General features: G+C 30.2%; 2 protein-coding genes across 2 annotated transcripts; one reads left to right on the forward strand and one right to left on the reverse strand.

The window, feature by feature from the left end:
* Positions 1-11: 11 nt before the first annotated feature.
* On the reverse strand, positions 12-1,808 carry LOC122855177 (U11/U12 small nuclear ribonucleoprotein 48 kDa protein). Its single transcript, XM_044156351.1, has 5 exons — positions 1,467-1,808; positions 1,231-1,402; positions 1,086-1,148; positions 743-887; positions 12-676 (listed from the first exon to the last, which is right to left on the reverse strand). Exons 1-5 carry the CDS (start codon positions 1,584-1,586, stop codon positions 91-93), a joined length of 1,086 nt encoding a protein of 361 aa, XP_044012286.1. The 5' UTR covers positions 1,587-1,808; the 3' UTR covers positions 12-90.
* Positions 1,809-16,704: 14,896 nt separating this feature from the next.
* Positions 16,705-20,066, forward strand: LOC122853938. The gene is made up of 3 exons (XM_044154347.1): positions 16,705-17,839; positions 19,460-19,718; positions 20,045-20,066. Exons 1-3 carry the CDS (start codon positions 16,705-16,707, stop codon positions 20,064-20,066), a joined length of 1,416 nt encoding a protein of 471 aa, XP_044010282.1.
* Positions 20,067-20,644: the final 578 nt, after the last annotated feature.

The following is a 20,644-nucleotide window of genomic DNA, read 5'->3' on the forward strand; positions in this document are numbered from 1 at the left end:
CAATATTAACAAATAAACAGTATTAATTTCTCATTGTTTTTTTTAATATATTTTTTAGCTTATTGTAAAAAAATTCTAATAAAAATTTAATTAATCATAATGTTTACGACGTTTGCTGGGTCTTTCATCATCGTGTCTTGATTTTTTTGATGAAGATGAACGATGATGATGATCTTTGTGATGTTTGTGTTTATGTTTGTGATGATGGTCACCACTATGATGACTGTCATCTCTTCGAGTACGATGTTTTTTTTCATCATAATTATTTTGATAACGTTCGTCATATTTATCACGATCCCTTGATGATTTTTTGGAATGTCTAGATCTTTCTTGTCTCTTCAAGTGATGATGATCATCGTAATCTCTTGGTGATTCATATTTACGTTGTTTATCATCAGCATAATCACGTGAATAATTATTTATCTTAGAATTATTAAATTTTTCGAAATTATTTTCATGTGATTTTTCAGGTTTTACTAACTCTAATTGATGTTTTTCATTAACATGATCAGCCAACATTTCCATTTGATGATTAATAACTTCTCGTAATACTTCAAGATGTGATTTTTTATTTGTATGAACACCACGATGTTTGGCTCTTCTTCTTTTTAAATTTCTTTCTTGTGCAATCAGCTCAAGATATGATACATTTTTACGTTCACCATTTTCTTTTTGTCTGTTAAAAATACAAATATTAATAATTAATTAAATGTTTATATACCAAGTTGATAAATAATCTTACAATTTTTCTAGGTCAGCAACTTCTTCACCAATTTCAAATGGAATTGTATTTGCAATTACGTAGTCATACAGTATCTTCCTTTCTTCTGGTGTAAAATCAGCAACAAGTCGATCTGAAGTTCTTGGAACTAATCGTTTATCATTTCCTGTTTTTTTAATTAATTAATATAAAATTCGTAACACTAATGATTAATTATATAAATGAAATAATATTTTAAATAATTAAATTCAAAAAAAGGATATGCCAAGTCCATTTCAAGTACTACGTTATTAAAATATGCTGTAAAAATTTAAGATGATCTTTAAAAAATTAATGATTGATAAATGATAAATAATTTACTGACCTAGCTTTGTATGAATTTGTTGGAGTTTACTAATTTCAAGAATGCTTTTTATCAACGACTCATCTGCAAAATATTTCTAGAGATTAATACAATAATTTATTTATTTTTTTTCGATTACAATTCAAGTTTTAATAATAAATATTACCAAATTTTATACATGATGGTCCATCAGGTGGTACAGTTGGAATAGACAGAGGCAAATCTTGTTCATCATAACCTTCAGCTTTCCATTGACATCTATCTAAATGTTGCTCCAAATTTTTATCAGGTACACGATGATTTGAATCAAATGGACAAATAGTATTCACCGAATTTTCCTATAAACAATTGTTATTAATTTTTGAATGAAAAACAATTTTTTACAGACACAAAATGACCTACCTCAGTGATGTTTTCATTCCAATCAACTTCATGTAAGATGTCATTTAATTTTTTAGTTGTTTCTTCACTAAATTTCATTAAATTTTCAATTAAATGCTCTTTGTTTAATTTAATATCCATTATGAGTAAGCCAACTGAAGGAAAAATTTTCTTACAAATTATCTTGGTATGTAAACATGAGCCAGTTTGTATATATTTTTTTCTAGTTTGTTATGTTTTTTTTTCTATAAAAAATTATCCTTTTTTATTTAACGATTTCATGGTTGAATTTATTGTTAGCTGTATTATTTTATTTAATAAAGAAATTCAAATTAAGGCACTTAATTGTCAACAATGAATATAAGTTTGATAACAAATGTAAATAATTTTATTATTTATTGTTATTTTCTGTAGCACTGTCATGGCGATAAAAAGATTATAAAGTTTGCATGATAGATGGCGGCTATAGTTTCTTCTCCCGAAATTATATTTATATTTTCAAAAAACTAAAAGAACTTACACGATCTATGATATATCTATATCTATCTTACGAGATATGTTAGCAGTAATCAAGTGTATAATTTTTTCCGTGATACTTTGCAATCCAAAGTAATAATATATACAGTCTATTTTATAACATGTACTGTATATAATTTTATTACTTTGAATTACAAAGTGTCACGGAAAAAATCATTTCAAAAATCATTTATCACAGAATATATTAGAATGTCAAAAACGATTTATATTATCTAATGTTACGAACACAATTGTTTTGAATGATTAAGTGATGTGATGAATAAAAACATCTAAATTGCTTAAATGAGTTAGTAAAACGAATTCGACCAAGATGAACTTGCAATAATAAAATGAATATTAAAGTTAAATAAACCTAAAAAATTACCATTACGATATCACCTTATTCAATATTTTTTATTTCGAATTTGTGCTATTTCTTCAGGCAAAAAGTATTTTTACAAATATAATTCTTGCCGAGGAGCAAAATTCTGGATCTGCGTAAATCTATCTTCAGCTCTAAATAATATTGCTTCAACCAGATAGATAAATCGTCCCTGTATTTCTTTCGAAAATGTCCCCGTATTTCTCCGTATTCACCGTAAATTTTTTCATATCGGTGCTAATGGCAATTTTGTAAATTTAAATGGTGAAAAAATTTCTCCAGCATTTCTCCGGAATTCCTCCGGCGTTTCTTTACTTTTGATCTAATTTCATTAACAGTTTGTGCAACAATATGTTTTTAACATTTTCTGGCTTTGAATAAGTATGACTACGTTTGATCAAATCTGCTCGATATTTTGTTAAAGATATACCTGTTTTTATTTTTTAAGGAACTATTAAGTGGATTTTTTGCTTTTATTATGTTGATATATATTGAAATATTTATTGAAACTTTGAAAGTTGTATTTCTTACCTTTCGTTTTTTTACCTGAATTTCAGTTATCCACGTATTTACCGTTTAATTTCCGATTTTTGCATTCTTATTTGAAGTAATTTCACATGTGTTTTTCAACTGGTTAAATTGTCAAATTTGTCTTTTCTTCACGAACAAAAATATATCCTGGTAATGCGCTCCTGGTATTTTCCTAAGCAACTCCAGGATATATTCGAATGACGTATATCCAGGATTATCCAGGATATATATTTTTTCGTGAGGATTGAATCACCAAAAATGAATGCTTCATAATCATCTTCGATTTGAACACAAGCTCGCACCATCATGATTACGAAGTTCTCTTCAAAAAACAATGTTGAGTATCCCGTGAACTACGAATAGCTCTTAATCTTTGACAAGATTATATTCGCACTCCAGCTTCTTATTCTTTATACAACTGTAAATGGTACAATCTACAGCTTGTTATTTTTATTCAACGACAAAAGTTGTTGATCAATGTGAATTAATATTTTTTACTCTGTCATAATACCTGAATAAATGAATAAATGAATAAATAATTATATATCAATAAATATAACAGATAAATATTTTTAATTCATACTATATTTAACTAATTTTTTTTTTTTTTTTCTAAGAGATGATGTCTGAATTTTCAACCTGGTGCTGCTGTTGATTAAATCATTATGGACTACCTGAAGACTATGTCATCAAATACTTCTGTAGGATGATGAACATCGGCTAAAAAGGTGGGACTTTTTTTAAATAACCATTACAGATAAAAGTTGTTTTTATATGTTTACTTGTCGATGATAAATCACTACCCAGTACCCATGCTACCACTTAGATGACACGTTTTATAATATCAACAACATTGTCAAATTGTTGTCTACCACTTTGTTAACTTTGACTCTGTAATGTATCAAAATTCAAATCAAACTTTAGAAAGATAAATAATTATGTTAATAAAAAATTACAAGACTCTAGGATTTTTTTGAGAGAACAAAAAGTCAATCAAACCAGCCTTCTTTGACTTTATTTTGAAACTGAATAACAATATCAAATTTATGGATTAAAATTATAAAAAAATTTACAATATAACTGAGTTTGATTTTCTGTATAATTTACAATTTAATACAAATATTTTTTTGAATGCCAAAAAAATATAAATACAATTATGTCTTGTTCCCTGCATAATGGAGTAGTTGATAAGAAATTTTCCTTTTTTTTTTTAAATTTATTTTCTACCTGAAGAGCCTGTTTCTTTTCTGTCGATGTTGAGAGGTCAGAATCAATATAAATAAAAGAAAAAAGTAAAATAAAAAAATCCAGTCAAAGTTATGTATACTTGACTGCCAATGTATATTTGTGATATACACATGTATATATTATTTTTCGTACTGGGGAAAAATATTGCTAAATGTGGCCATCACTGATGAACCAACCCACACCAGGTGAATGAGAGTTGAAGCAGCGACAAACAAGACAGGCCAATGTCTACCTTCGTATCATGAATGTAAATCCGGCGTTTTATTTGCCTGGTATCAAGGTTTATAGTGTCCTCAAACAAGAACGCCCAAGAGTGCACAAAGTTCTGCCTCTTGTTTCTCACCCTCTCACTCTTTTTTTTTTTTTTTTTTACGTATATGTGCATCTTGAGTTATGTACAACTGTCGGATGCCAAGAAATTTGCATATATTTGTGACTTTTTTTTTTTTATATCTGTTTTTTCGATTTGTTATGCTTTTTTTTTCTGCGTGATGGAAGATTTTTGTGGTGCTTTTTTTTCTTTTTTTTTCGTAGCTTATTTTGAATTGGATATTTTGGATTACAATTAATATTCCAATGCAATTTTTTATTCAAATTATTTAAGAAATTTAAGTAAATTAATTTTACCTGATTTAAAATAGTTTAATGATTTGATTTAAATTATTTTTAACAGCATGGTTTATAAAATAAAAGTCACCATTTGATTTTGAGTCTAATGATTTTGTATTATATCTAAACAATCTGGATTAATTTTTCCATAAACTATTATCAATTTTAAAACCCCTTAATTTGCATATCAGCATTAAATTATTTTTTTAAATCATTGCATACGGATATCAAATTAAAATATCAACAAACGATTAAATCAAACTCTTGAAAAGTCGACATTAAAATGTACTTGTTATACATATTTTTCATCGATGAATTATAACTCTTTCTATTGACAAAACAAAAATAATTTCATGGCAATTAACATGACGTGAAAATAATTTAAAATCATCAACACGATGTTATAACAGTCATAAAAAACATAGTCATATAATGCCATAATCTTTTTTTTTGTTTTTATTTTAATAATTACTTTTTATTTTCTATATTTAAATATTTACATTGACGGCAAATGAAAGATAATATATATTAACGGCAGCAAAAAGGTATACACTGCTTTTCCTTAATTTTTATTTTAAAAATAAATTTACATGTATTTTATTTATAAAATAAATAAAATGTCCAGGAAAGCAGTAGCTAGAAAAGATGTAGCTAAGTGATAATGTGACTAAGGAATTATTTCCTGAGACATAATTTTTGGCAACACTTTAGCTTCATCTTTCCTTAGCCACTGCTTTTCCTTAGACATTTTATTTTTAAAAATAATTTACATGTATTTTATTTATAAAATAAATAAAAATGTCCATGAAAAGCAGTAGCTAAGGAAAAGATGTAGCTATGAATTAATGTGACTAAGGAATTATTTCCTTGAGACATATTTTTAACATTAATTCCTTAGCTTCATCTTTTCCTTAGCTACTGCTTTTCCTTGGACATTTTTATTTTTAAAAAATAAATTTACATGTATTTTATTTATAAAATAAATAAAAATGTCCAAGGAAAAGCAGTAGCTAAGAAAAAGATGTAGCTAAGGAATTAATGTGACTAAGGAATTATTTCCTTGAGAGATAATTTTTTGGCAACATTAATTCCTTAGCTTCATCTTTTCCTTAGCCACTGCTTTTCCTTGGACATTTTTATTTTTAAAAAATAAATTTACATGTATTTTATTTATAATAAATTTTCCTTGGACATTTTTTATTTATTTTATAAATAAAATACATGTAAATTTATTTAACAAAAATAGAAAAGTCCAAGGAAAGTAGTGCTAAGAAAGATGAGCTAATGATTAATGACTAAGGAATTATTTCCTGAGACATTTTTTGGCAACATTAATTCCTTAGTTATCTTTTTCTAGCCACTGCTTTTCCTTGACATTTTTATTTTTAAAAATAATTTACATGTATTTTATTTATAAAATAAATAAAAATGTCCAAGGAAAGCAGTAGAAGTAAGGAAAAAGATGAAGCTATGAATTAATGTTGCAAAAATTATGTCTCAAGGAAATAATTCTTAGTCACATTAATTCCTTAGCTACATCTTTTTTCTAGCTACCGTTTCTTCCTATTTGACTTATATTTGCCATGATAATGATAATTATCATGATTGAAAATGGTACCTGAGTCAACAATACAATATACAGATGTTAAACAATCGGTAATTATATTCTAATACAATATTCAAGACGATTGTTTTATTTATTAAACTTGTTGTTTTTAATCCAAACCGATCCAAACATGAACATGATTGTTAAAGTTGCATATTCAAAATTACTCGTCGCTAGCCTGCCGGTAAAACAGCTGGCTTAGTATTTTCAATATATATTGTCGACTATAACCTCAAGCTGTCATTTTAATGTTAATTCGAGTAAAACAAAAAATTATGCTTAATTTATTGAAAAATATTCATGATTAGAATGATTAGAAACAAATTACAAACATAAATAGTCTATCTATTAATAATTTAGTTTCTTTTGTAAAATGCAATTGATATTCTAAATTTTTTACTTTAAGGGAATCTTACAGAATATCCGACGTCGGCCCGACTGAAATCCCGACTTTCCTCCGACTTAATAAGTCGGGACACTCAGTCGGCCGACAGTCGGGCCGACGGAAGTTTTCTACCTGGGTCTTTCGTAGATTAATTCCAATTTTTTTCGACGACATAAGACAAAAAAAAAGATCTTATTTTTTCATATTACAGAAAGTACATTTGATTCAATAGTTTTTTTTTATCATGTACATAATGCTATAGAAAAACTGCTAAAATAAAATATTTATCAAACTTTAAAGCATAATTTCATCACCTAAATTAATTGTAATTTAATTAATTTAATGAAAAAAAGTTAATAAAAATATTAGTTTATTAAATTACGACAGTCATCGCACACTAAATAAATATAGAGACTGTAAATAAAATACCTGTATACATATCAAAAATTTTTTACAATAAAAAAACCACAAATAAAAAAAAAAAAACATGAAAAATATATACGCACACAGCATCGGAAGCAGAAGAGCAAAAATGAAAAAAAAAAAAAAAAATTGAAACATACTGGCCTGCGGGTCACAAAAGTAGAGAAGAGTTTCAGAAAAGACAAGAGGAACGTTTTTGTTTTCTATAGTGACATTTATTTGGGAACAGGGACGTGGGTTTTTATTTTGCATAAGTCAGGATGTTGTGTGTATAAGTTTGGAGGAAGAATCGTTGTAATATAAATCCTTAGTCGTGAGAAAGGAAAAAAAATTTTAAAATAATAATAGTAATAATAATAATAAATAAATAAATAAAAATAAAAAAAAAAAAAAAGAGAACAGTAGAAAAATACAAGTGGACACAGTGGCATCACAAACTAGCACGGTGTTTAAGGCAGCAATATATGTTGGTTATACCAACTGAAAGAGGAGATATCTTTTCCAGTGTTCCCTCATCCTACTGTCGTGCATATAGGTCCTCTTTGCGACCATAGTCCACCCTGTTCTGCATATAATGCAACCAAAGGATCTGCCCAAATGCGGCATAAAGATTATTTTTTATCTCTTTTTATATTATTCACTTTCTTTCTCAAAAGAATTTATTGTTTATATATCTATGGACTCTCCATACACCTACATATATTACATATACGTGTAAAAAATAATCAATATGTTCTATTTTTTTAATTAAAAAATATTAAATTATGGAATTTTTAAAAAATTTTTTTAATAAGATACAGTGTAAATATGCTTCGTGATTTAATAAAAAAAGCGGAAAAAAAATTAAGTCTTTTTGAGATCTCATAGAGATCTCTTTTCTCAATCTCGATTGTGAGACGGATAGAGATTTTTCAGAGACAAATTAAAGAAAAATTGAAGAAAAATTAGAGCCGAATTAGAGATAAGTTGAACAAGTTAACAACAAATAACTTTTTGAGCTTTTGTTTCAATAAATATTTACTTGCACCAACTCCGACTCTACGTTATTTTTTAAATATGGTTTCTAAGATTGACCTAAATATGTGTAAATAAATTCTTTTAATTCAATAATAACACAGTTTTATTAATAAACATTCAAATTTTAAAATTCAACAATATCTACTTGCACCAGCTCTAACTCTGACCTCAAGTCCGACTCCGACCTTAAATCAGACTCTACGTTTTTTTTAAAAAAATGATTCTGAGATTGACCTAAATATGTGTAAATAAATTTTTTTAATTTAATAATGACACAATTAAATAGATAAACACCTAAATTTTAAAATTCAACAGTATCTAATCGTACCAGCTCTGACTCCGACCCTAAGTCTGACTCTAACTTCGACCTTAAATCCGACTCTGCGTTTTTTTTGAAATATGGATTCCAAGATTGACCTAAATATGTGTAAATAAATTTTTTTAATTCAATACTAACGCAATTAAATAAGTAAACACTCAAATTTTAAAATTCAACAATATCTACTTGCACCAGCTCCAGCTCCGACCTTAAGTCCGACTCCGATTACGACTCCGACCTTACGTCCGACTCTACGTTTTTTTTCATCTGTTCTGTCACTGGGAAATTTTTTTATCGTCTATAATTTTTATCCAATTCTTCTTTAATTTGTCTCTGAAAAATCTATATCCGTCTCACAAACGAGATTTAGGAGAGATCTTTATGAGATCCCAAAAAGACTTAATTTTTTTACCCATTTATAAATGAATGAAATTTAATAGTAATAGTAAATTAGAAAAGAATAATATTTTTTATTAAGTTATCTTTTTAAAAAAATACTCCAGCTATGAATTGATCAGTTAGTTGTATTTTGATAACTGAATACAATGATTTTTATAAACTCAATATTCATTAATTATTTGAATTTATTTAATTCATTTTTTCACTTGCTAGTATGGATATTTTTATTGCAGAATAGTTCCGTAATAACAGGTGTTTTTATTTGTGATATTTTATACTTAATAAATTGCTCTAAAATATATTAAGTCATGACATTTAATCATATGAATTTAGTGCATCCCTAATATAATTTCTATTCAAACTCAAATATTGTTTTCTTCAATTTGTAAACTTTTCTATAAATCTATATATAGCTGAGGTTTGCTATTAAATTTTATATATGTATTATTGTATGTCATGCAAGCTGGTTTTTCGGAGTAAACGTATACATTGAAAATTGGTCCTAACAGTTAACTATTAATGACAACGAAGACTACTATGTGCTCTATACTCGATCTATTCAAACATAAACATATATAAACATTTATATATACAATATGTACATTGCACTCTTCTCTTCATGCAGATTTGTATCCCCAGGATGGTTGTTGCCATCGGCGGAAAGAGACCAGAGTTACCCACGAGTTGTCTCTACTCGTAATCCGATAGTATCCACCACGAGTGGAATCGAAACACAGTTAATTAGATTGAACCCACGACCGTGGCCTTTTCGATGACCCTCCTTCTGTCCTACACTTTTGGATATATTATATATATATTCTTCTTGTCTCACAATGCATTTAATATTTCTCTCTCTCGATCTCTCTCTTTTACTCTTTGGGCACCATGGTCATTGAAAGCTTCGTTCCTTTATAAAACCTCTTGAGACATATAACTCAAGAGACTGTACAAGCCAAGTACCATAGCTCTTGTATATACATTATTTTTTTTGTCAATGTATGTTGAATTGTATTTTTAAATATATCATTTTTTTGAAAATTTAAGATTTCTAATTAAAAAATATATTATTTAATTTGTATTTTTGTTTTTTATTACTTTGGGAATTCAAATCTAAAGATAAACTTTTTTTTTACCTAATCACTTTAGCAATTCATTATAGCTTTTGAAGTATATATTTTGCTCAACTGACGAAAAGCTCAAGTGACTTAAATATTTTGCTGACTTTAGCACTTGTTTTAGGGAATGAAACTGTCATATTTAATTTGTTTAAATCTATTTTTAAGAAACAGTTTTTCCTGCCACAATTGTTGTTATTTTTATCAAAAATAGGGCTGGCCCCAAGACTGAATATGCCAAGACTGGACTCAATCTTGTCTTGGTCTTGTCTTGGTACGAAATATGCGAATCTTGTCTTGGTCTTGTCTTGGTTTTAAAAAAGTCAGTCTTGTCTTGGTCTTGGTTTTAAAAAAGTCAGTCTTGTCTTGGTCTTGGTTCAGTCTTGGTCTTGGTCTTGTCTTGGTCTTGGGTCAGTCTTGGTATTTTTTTGTTCTTGTCTTGGTATTTTCTTGTTCTTGTCCTGGTCTTGTCTTGGTCTTGTCTTGGTCTTGATAAACATTTTGTATATTTAAAGCATTAAAAAATACAAAACACACAATTAAAATAAAAAACAGAACAAAATTAAATATATGATTATTAGGATTATGTAAGTTGAAAATATTTTATACTTTTATTTAAAAAATTATATTACTTTTTTTACAAAGATTTGCCTAACCAGGAATGTAAACATAATAAGGCTCGGGCAGATTCATCGTTCAATGAATTGCGTGTTTTTGTCATGACCAATCCTGCTACGGAAAAAAGACGTTCTGATGGCACAGATGTGGCCATAATGGAAAATAAATCTTTGGCCATTCGTGAAAGTGTTGGAAAATTATGTTCATGAACTTTCCACCAATCCAAAATATTTTGATCTTTAGTAGCTCTTTTTAAGGCTAGATATCCATCTAACTCAGCCTTAAAATCAATAGATTTTGGTGAGTCTTCATAAAGAGATGAAAAATCTATTGATTCGGTTTCATCATCTACCTTCTCTGAGATTTCTGGTACCACATTTTCTTCAACATGAGATGTTTCTGTATTTACAGAAACATGATAATCTTGGTATATTTTGTTAAAATGTTCAACTGATTGTTGTTTCATTTCACGACCCCATGAGGTGGCAGAGAAGGTCTCTATTTTGTGCCTTGGATCCAGAATAAGGACCGCACAGTACACCCAATTCGTTTTATAATAATGCTTAAGCATTTTGTCTCGCCCTGCTTGAAACGCCTCAATCAAAATTTCATCAACACTTGATCGACTTTTTTTTTCATCAATTACCTTGACAATTTTTTCAATTTTAGTAAGTAGCATGTTAAAAACTACTATTACTAATGGTAAAGTGATATATTTATCTCCTCCAAGAGCAGTCGAGGTTTCCTTGAAATGCTTTAAAAAACTATGGATTCTCATAAGCAGTTCCCATTCATTATCTGTGAGTGTCCATTTTTTCCATTTTAAAGAATCACTCGCCCACAACAAATTCAACCCTTTTTTTAATACTAGTCCTACGTCTATCATATCATGAGTGGTATTCCAACGAGTACAAACGTCTAGAATCGGTTTTTTATATTTGATGCCAGCCAGGTTACATGAATTTTTTAAAGCATTTTGTATATTTTCTGATCTTCTAACTGTCACAAATGTTTTTCTTAATTTTAAAATTGCAAGTGATGGACTTAAATTATCCTCAGTATCATCATCTGATGATTCATCTGATGAATAATCTTCCACTGGGAGTTCTTCATCATCAACTTCATCCTCATCATCTCCGTTTTGCGTATAGACATTATCGTTCTCTTGACCTTTGCATTTCATAAGTTTTAAAACATCTTGCACCCCCAGATTCATAATGTGAGCAAAACAACGGAAATGCTGATTGATTTTATCAAATTTGTAGTCGGAATTTTCCATTAATATACTTAATTCATGCATGAAAGTAGTATTAGCGGATGCATTATCAACCGTAATGCCTTGGACTTTATGTCCTAGTTCATACTCTTGGAGGCATTTAAAAAAAGTTCTCGCAATATCAGCACCTGTATGATGTCCTTTAGACGGAATAAAATCCAGAGTAAGTGAACAAATATTCCAATCTTTATTAACAAAATGAATAGTTATTCCATAATAAGACCGGCCGTTTAAACTAGTCCAGCCATCTATTGTAAACGAGACTTTTGAAGAATTTTCTAGCAAGATTTTTTTAACTATTTGTTGTTGTATAGTAAACTGACGAATAATCAATGCTCGTGCTGCTTTTCGGTAAGGCATTTTAATACTTGGATTAAGTAGTTTAAAAAATTCTTGAGTTTCAGCATCATCGAAAAAATTAAATGGCAATTTTTTCTTGGCCATCCATTTAGCAAGTGTAACTTCAAAATTTTTTGCTAACAAATTTTCCTAGAAAAAAAATAAAAAAATTAGAACAAATCCATTATAAGTGAAATGTGTATATTAATGTACTAGCTATTAATGAAGTAATTTTCTATTATATTATTATTTTAATTACAAATATTTAAATTTTATTATAATATTTTATTGTATTTAAAAGATTCTCGAATTTTTAAATTTTTTTAAATATATTGTTATTATTATTATATGTATTTAAAAAGCCCAATTTGTTTAGAATGAAATTTAATTGACAAAATAATCAAAGTAAATAAAAATAAGTAAAATAAAGTTTAATTAAAATAATAAGTCTCAAGAGCCCCAATATATTATTTCTTTTGATGCATATGTATATATTTATTATATTTTTTTTTAGTCGTTATGAGCGTTATGTTTATAGATAAATACGACGTTCTATAAACATAAAGACCAGCGTGACAAACACTCACGAGAAACCATGGTAACGACTCAAGATTAAGTGTATACGTATAGTATACGTGTGAGTCATTTTTGTTTCTATTATTCTGTCCACTAATTTTTATATGTGTTATATATATATACGTGTAGTTTGTTATGTTTTTTGCTGATAACGAATGAATAAATATAAATTGAAAAAATTTAATCTCAGCTTATTAACTGATACATTAATATACATATTTATGTCGATAAATATACTATACATATTCATTAACAATTAGTAAAATCTATATAATAAATAAAAATAAAATTTTTACCTTGATATTATGAAGCGTTTGTTGTCCCGCTGGTAAATTTTCTTTATTGGTCGTGACGAAATTTTCTTGAAATATTTTCTTGTGGGATGATTTTAAATGTCGATACATCCCTGATGTACCACCATTATTTCGCTTGATAAATTTCACAATTTTATGTTTTTTGCACTCCAAACATTGACCAACCTGATCATTGTCTTTAATTGTGTACTTGAACCAATTAGTAAACTTGAAATGTGATTTCGGCACATTGATCGGCTCATCAGTATTATCACACTCATCTACCCGCGGTCTTTTTGACGGATTTTCATTATTATTTATATCAATATCCATTGTACTCGCGACAATTAAAAAGATAAAATATTTTTGTTTATTTTAATTTTTAAATTAAATTTATTCGCGCAGTTTCAGTAAATCAAAATGGGCAGTCAAGACATGAAACTATATGGAACACTTGACTTGACTCTGTAGTTGTGAGAATGGAAGAAATCCGAGCCACAAAGATTGTGTAGTGTTAATTACATTGGTTCGTTCTTATGTTTTATGATTGGCCATTCATCAAGAATATTATTATATGAAGCCTTTTTTATCGACACATAGGTTATCGAAATTATTATGGCGCTGTTTTCATTATTAAAGTACAGTGGTTTTGACTGACTGTCAAATGTATTTCAGGGTAGACCAATAAACTTACTTGTATATATCAATATATTTAAATTTTTTATTTTATTTTGAAAAAATAACCAAGAGTCTTGGGTAGTCTTGAGTAGTCTTGGTAAAAAAGAGAGATCTTGTCTTGGTCTTGTCTTGCATTTAAAAACATCAGTCTTGTCTTGGTCTTGTCTTGAAAACCAAGACAAGACCAAGACAAGACCAAGACTGGTCTTGGTCTTGGGGCCAGCCCTAATCAAAAATTTTTTAGAGGATTACTTGCGAGGGGAGTGGAAATTACAGGCATGAAAAATTATTAGATTCTAGAATCAGTTTTAGGGCGAGAAACGTTTGTTTTAAATGATTTCGATTCTGTTTTTAAAAAACAAATCAAAATATTTTCTGGAATTAATTTACAGCAAAGAGAAGAGAGTTCTAATTAAATACGAACATGAAAAATATCAAGACTTTAACTCTCGATTTAGAGGGTGAAATGTTGTTTTTAATTTTTTTGATTTCATCCAATTTACTTGTGGGGTTTTTATGAAAGGTAAACAACAACAGGTATGAAAATATTTCGACAATAAATATTGTTTTCAAGGGGCTCATGTCAACTAAACTTCAACACTCAAAGTAAATTCTTGCAGGTAAAAAATAAAATTATAAACTGATTAGTGCATTTAAAAAAAACAACAACAAAATAATATAATAATTTATATTTAATTATCATTTTATCTATATTTTTTTTTTTTAAATTAAATGTCATTTCAAAAACAAGAATCGTGATTGTCCATATAAAGGTATTGCACTACTTGCATTGTTATATAGAATCCTTGACGAAAATTTAAACTTAACAAGGTAAAAAAAAAGGTAAAAAAATACCAATGAATTAAGCATATTGGTAAAGAGAACAAGGGAAAAAAAAAGACATTTTAAAAATGAAAAAAAAAAAAAATGTAAAATAAAGTAGACAGAGTGCGAGAAAATGGAAGGGATATAAGGATATAAGGTTAACATCGGCTTTTACAACATGACTGTATATTCCAAGCTCACGCAGAAGCAAAATTTAAAAGATTGTATCTCAAGAACGATCGAGTTTTACGTAGAAATTCAACGATGAAACAAGAAATGAAAAAGTATGAGGTTGCAAAAGCTAGCGTCGCTTCTCCACGCGCGGTATCACACTCGGAATCGTCCCCTGAATTCACGACGCATACATTATAGTTCAATGTTAAATCTGGTGCTCAGTCTCGCACAAATGCAAATTCATTTATACACACACACATATATATATCTACATGAATACACACATATATATAAAGAATATAGCTTCAATCAGTGAGTGCAGCATGCAATAACCATTGGACCCCAAGAAGAAGCTCTTCCTCTTTCACCCTCAACTATCTTCGGCATCTGTGTACAATATCTTTTTTTTTTTTTTTCGATTCATTTCTATATATATTTTTTTTATTTTTTAATTCTCATGCTACCTTGTTACCACCTCCTTGAATACGCAAATTCCAAACCGGATGCAGACTGATTTTAATTCACGCATTTTATATAATATCAAAAAAATTTTTTACATTAAAAATTGACATATATGTAAGACAATGTATACAGAAAATTTAGAGAAATAAATTTTTATCATTATTTTGTTTTATTTATTTATTTGTTTTAAGTGTGAAAAGGTAGATCAATTGAGAGGTGTTTTCATTTGTGGCTAAAAAAAAAAGTAACTGGTCAGCGCCTTGGACAAACAATATAAGCGCCGTAAGGATTCAACCGGCGTGATACACGCAACGATACCCCTTAAATCACTCAGTTTGAAAGCAAGCGGTGTCTCGAAGAATTGCGAAGAACAAAAAAAAAAAAACGGTATAAGAAAAAAAACAAATAAACATAAATAAATTGAAAAAAATAAAATAAAAAAAGGTGAAATGTAAAAGAGAAATAAACGTAGTGAGAATCGGAGACGATGGATTTATAAGGGGTTGTGGGAGGCCTGACGTTTTGGGGATTCCTATCGTTTGCCAAGTATGTGCATATAAAAGAGACACTTTATACTCTATATAACTATATATACATATTATTCTTGAGCGACAGTAAACAATCAGATATTGTCTCTGTTCCGTAGGAACGAGATACACCTAATATATCCTCCATGACCTTAAAACATTGTAATAGACAAATGGTCATTGTCATAAGATTCAATCGTTTTTTCTGATTGAATCTTTAAGCATTCCTTCGTCCTGAAGGTTTGCAACATCATCAGACCCGACTGAGGCTAGGCTGGCCACCTACCTTAGTGGGATCGAGACAATGAACCAACGTGACGTCTCTAAGCTGCAAAGGTTTGAGCGTCACAAATCTTCATTTTTCTACTTATTCCAAAAAATATGTAAATGACCTTGCAAGAAAACTGAGATTACAGAAAACTTGTATTGCCTCTTCTTCTCGTCTAAAATCTCTCTCTCTCTCTCTAAACCTAGCCTCATGCTAAAACTTATAAAAAAAGGGAAGTCAGTTCACCTGGACCTGTGGTGACAATCGCTGCTCGCTTTGGCAATCTGTTGATATCAACCGATATATCTGTAAACTTAATATACTTGTCTCATTGAAAAAATAAAAATCAATCTCCAACAGTTTACGAAATTATTGTATGTTATTTAAAAGAGACCTAATTCCATACATTCCATTTGGTGCCTCCTGTGAGGTTCGAACAACGAAACCACATAAAGTGATAGAAATTGTGGTGTGAGAACCGTAAAACAATTAAAACTGAAAAAAGTGAAAGTTGAAACGGGTGTTCAAGTGATCAAGATCCAAAACTATTTAGCAACAGCGGGAGAGGAGTCATCATCAATTTCGCAAGTAAGCATTATCAGAGTTCTTTACCGATCAATATCATTGTCAATTATAAAATCATTTAACTACATTAATCTCATTAACATCAAACATGAATGACGCAAGAATAAGGTTTATTACTCGAAAACGGGCTGCACTCAAGTCTCAATTAACTAGAGTCCAAGAATTGTTTGATGAGGGCGAGTACGAAGCCCTCAGTTTAAGAGCTAGAGTCACACGTGTCTCCGAACTTTATAATAACTATGAAGAATTGAATGATGAAATTGCCATTTCACAACCCGATCATCCTCATCTCGATGAATTTAATGAGATACAAGATAGATATTTTACATTACTGGGTAAAATAAATGAAGCCCTCAATATTACTCAGAATTTAACTCCACGAGAATCGCTTCTGTCTGTCAATGAAATTGTTCCCAATGAACCACCCCGTCGGCGGACGATCAAACTGCCACAAATTACTCTGCCAACATTCGACGGTAAATATTCCAATTGGTTGAATTTTAAAACAGAGTTTCTAGAACATATCGGGGAATTACAAGATCTAAGCGACGGTCAAAAATTCCAATACTTGAAACAATCTCTAATTGGCGACGCCAAAAGTAAAGTACATCTCTTCACTGCAACGCGTAATAACTATCACAAAGCATGGGAGATTCTCAACCGTGCATACGAAGTTAAACGAATTTTGATTAAAGAACATTTGGCGAAATTAACTAAATTACCAGTTCAAAGAGATGAAAATACTGAAGGCCTCGTCAAATTGGCAGATGAAGTTCAACAAAATGCCGAAAATTTGAAAAATCTAGGCGTATCAATTAGTTCAGAAATGCTCGTACATCTGATAGAAGATAAATTACATAAGAAAACATGCGAGAAATGGGAAGAATCCCTAAAAAGAGATGAATTCCCAACAATAGACGAGATGTATGAATTTTTATATCGTACAGCTGTTTGTGTTTCAAAACGAACAAGCAGTGACGTCAATAAATCCGACCTGCACAAGGGACAACCTGCAACAAAAAAACCCCGCCTTGATAAGCCTAATCCAGTTAATCATTCCTTTGTCATTCAAACGTCCAACAACTGTACACTCTGTAAGGATCAACAACATCCTTTATTCAGATGTGAAAAATTTAGAAATTTAGAGATTAAAGACAGAGTAAATGTCGTAAAAAATGCAAAACTTTGTTACAATTGCTTACGATATCATCGAGATGTCGAATGTAAATTTGGGGGATGTTTGGTTTGTTCTAAAAAACACAATACTATGTTACATTTAGCTAAATCCGTAGAACAAGCTCCTCGCCCCTCCGGCAACACGAAATGACTAAGCCGGGAAACTACTTGTCTGTCCACATCCTCTCTATCTATCACAACTCAATTAATGCCCAGTGCAATAATATCAGCAATAAACAAAGACGGTAAATTTATAGATGGACGTGCACTATTAGACACATGTTCAACCGCTAATTTCATTACAGAATCCTTTGCAAGGTATCTAGAATTACCGATGCGTACGTGTTCTTTATCAGTAGCGGGAATTAATTCACTCGCTACGGTATCAAAATTTACCGTATCACTAACTATTCAGTCAAAACAGAATAATTATTCCAAAACTTTAACTTTCTTTACGATTCCAAAAATAGCAGAATTTGTTCCATCTGAACGATTTCCTAAAAACACGCTAGATATTCCACATAATATAAAATTAGCAGATCCAGATTTTCATATACCCAAAGGTGTAGACTTACTTCTGGGATCAGTAGCAAGTCTTTCCGTATTTTCCATTGGCCAAATTCCTATTTCACACGGTCACCACGACATAATTTTACAAAAAACTCGTTTAGGCTGGGTTGTCGCCGGGGGAGCTCCAAATTCAGAGACATCTCGGCATGCCACATGTAAATTAAGTCAACTAAAAAATCAAATAGAACGATTTTGGGAGGTAGAAGAGGTTCAAACAAATAATAATAAAAAGTCAAAAGAAGAAATCGCATGTGAAGAGTTTTTTGTCAAGACAATAGATAGAACAACATCCGGACGATATGTAGTTCGTTTACCTTTTAAAGAAAATAATGGGGGGGTCAATCGCGGTCTGGGCAATTCATATCGTGCCGCCTCGCGACGTTTTTTATACTTAGAGAAAAAATTCATCAACAATCCTCAATTAAGATTAGACTATACGAAAGTAATAAACGAATATTTAGATTTGGGTCACATGACATTAGTAGAAGGTTTCTTTGACGACGGATATTTTTTGCCTCATCATCCAGTATTTAAAGAAACGAGCATGACAACTAAACTGCGGGTGGTTTTTGATGCATCGGCAAAAACCGACAATGGCAAATCCTTAAATGACATGTTGATGGTGGGCCCTACGATACAAAATAAATTGTTTGAACAATTGATAAAATTCAGAACACACAAATTTGTCATTACAGCGGATATCGAGAAGATGTATCGGCAGGTTAAAATACATGAAGATGACCAAAAATATCAGCGAATAATTTGGCGTGATAACGATGGTCATTTGAAAGTATATGAATTGAACACAGTAACCTTTGGCGTAGCATCATCTCCATATCTAGCTATACGCACTTTACATCAGCTAGCCGACGACGAACGAGACAATTATCCGTTAGCCGCTACATGCTTGAAAACCGATTTATACGTTGATGACCTTTTGAGTGGTTCTGATACGATTGAAAATACAATCGAATTACGCGACCAATTGATAAACATTTTAAAATCGGGTGGGTTTAATATTAGGCAGTGGGCGTCAAACGATGAAAGAATCATCAATGGTTTAACAGATAAAAATGTCAATTCTCGGTTACTTTTAGATAAGGCTTGTACATTAAAAACATTGGGAATTTCTTGGCAAATTAAAGACGATAACATAACATACAATGTAAATTCAATAAAAACCGATAAAAAATTAACTAAAAGACACATTTTGTCTGAAATTGCCAAGATCTTCGATCCATTGGGTTTATTGGGACCTATTATTTTACATGCCAAGGTAATTATGCAAAAAATTTGGAAAGAAAAATTGCACTGGGATGAATCAGTACCACCTGAAATTCACCGATTATGGCTTAAGTTTGTTGAACAGCTTAGCATTATAGAAACATTAACAATATCTCGGCGACTAATAATAGAGGAAGCGATAGATATACAACTGCACGGTTTTTGCGACGCGAGTCTAACAGGTTACGGCGCGTGTCTATACATGCGTTCAACCAACAATTCAGGTAAAATTATTTGTCGACTCATTTGCGCTAAAAGTAAAGTAGCCCCTTTGAAACCTACCATAACAATACCGCGGCTAGAATTGTGCGGAGCACTGCTGCTCACTCGCTTATTTCAGGAAACGTCACCATCCATACCATTAAGATTTAATAAAATCATATTTTGGGGGGATTCAGAAATCGTGTTGCATTGGCTTAAAACAGAGCCACATAAATTACAAACATATGTCTCTAACAGAGTAAATGAAATTCAAGAAAGAACCAAAGAAGTAGAATGGCGGTATGTTCCGTCAAAGAGTAATCCCGCTGATATTTTGTCTCGAGGGACGATCCCTCACGAATTTGTACAAAACAAACAATGGTTTGAAGGTCCAGATTGGCTTAACTCAGCCATGACAAAATGGCCTGATGGTAAAATTAAAGAGGTAGAAGTTATTGAGTTGAAAAAGAAAACTTGTTTAATAAATCAAATCGAATCTCATATTTTCCTAAGGTTCTCATCTTATGCTAAACTAAAACGAGTAATTGCATATTGTCTTCGTTTTAAACTCGACAATAAACATAAAGGTTTTTTAAACCCAGAAGAACTACATACCTCTGAGATGACTATCATAAAAATATTGCAAGCATCAACATTTAAACAAGAAATTGAATGCTTGCGCGATGATAATAATGTGAAACAGAAAAATAGATTAAAAAATTTAAGTCCATTCATCGACGCTGATGGCATATTACGAGTAGGTGGTCGATTGAAAGGCTCCGATCTCGTATTTGATC

This window comes from Aphidius gifuensis, linkage group LG4, assembly GCF_014905175.1.
Source record: "Aphidius gifuensis isolate YNYX2018 linkage group LG4, ASM1490517v1, whole genome shotgun sequence".
NCBI classification, from domain to species: domain Eukaryota; kingdom Metazoa; phylum Arthropoda; class Insecta; order Hymenoptera; family Braconidae; genus Aphidius; species Aphidius gifuensis.

What these genes read in the sequence shown, in the direction of transcription:
- LOC122853938 (XM_044154347.1), top strand. Translation starts at nt 16,705, where the DNA reads ATGAATGACGCAAGAATAAGGTTTATTACTCGAAAACGGGCTGCACTC. An exon ending in ATATCATCGAGATGTCGAAT is followed by an intron (nt 17,840 to 19,459) that starts GTAAATTTGGGG and finishes GGTTACTTTTAG; the next exon opens with ATAAGGCTTGTACATTAAAA. An exon ending in ATTCACCGATTATGGCTTAA is followed by an intron (nt 19,719 to 20,044) that starts GTTTGTTGAACA and finishes GGGGGGATTCAG; the next exon opens with AAATCGTGTTGCATTGGCTT.
- LOC122855177 (XM_044156351.1), bottom strand. Translation starts at nt 1,586, where the DNA reads ATGGATATTAAATTAAACAAAGAGCATTTAATTGAAAATTTAATGAAA. An exon ending in GGAATGAAAACATCACTGAG is followed by an intron (nt 1,403 to 1,466) that starts GTAGGTCATTTT and finishes AATTGTTTATAG; the next exon opens with GAAAATTCGGTGAATACTAT. An exon ending in ACAAATTCATACAAAGCTAG is followed by an intron (nt 888 to 1,085) that starts GTCAGTAAATTA and finishes TTAAAAAAACAG; the next exon opens with GAAATGATAAACGATTAGTT.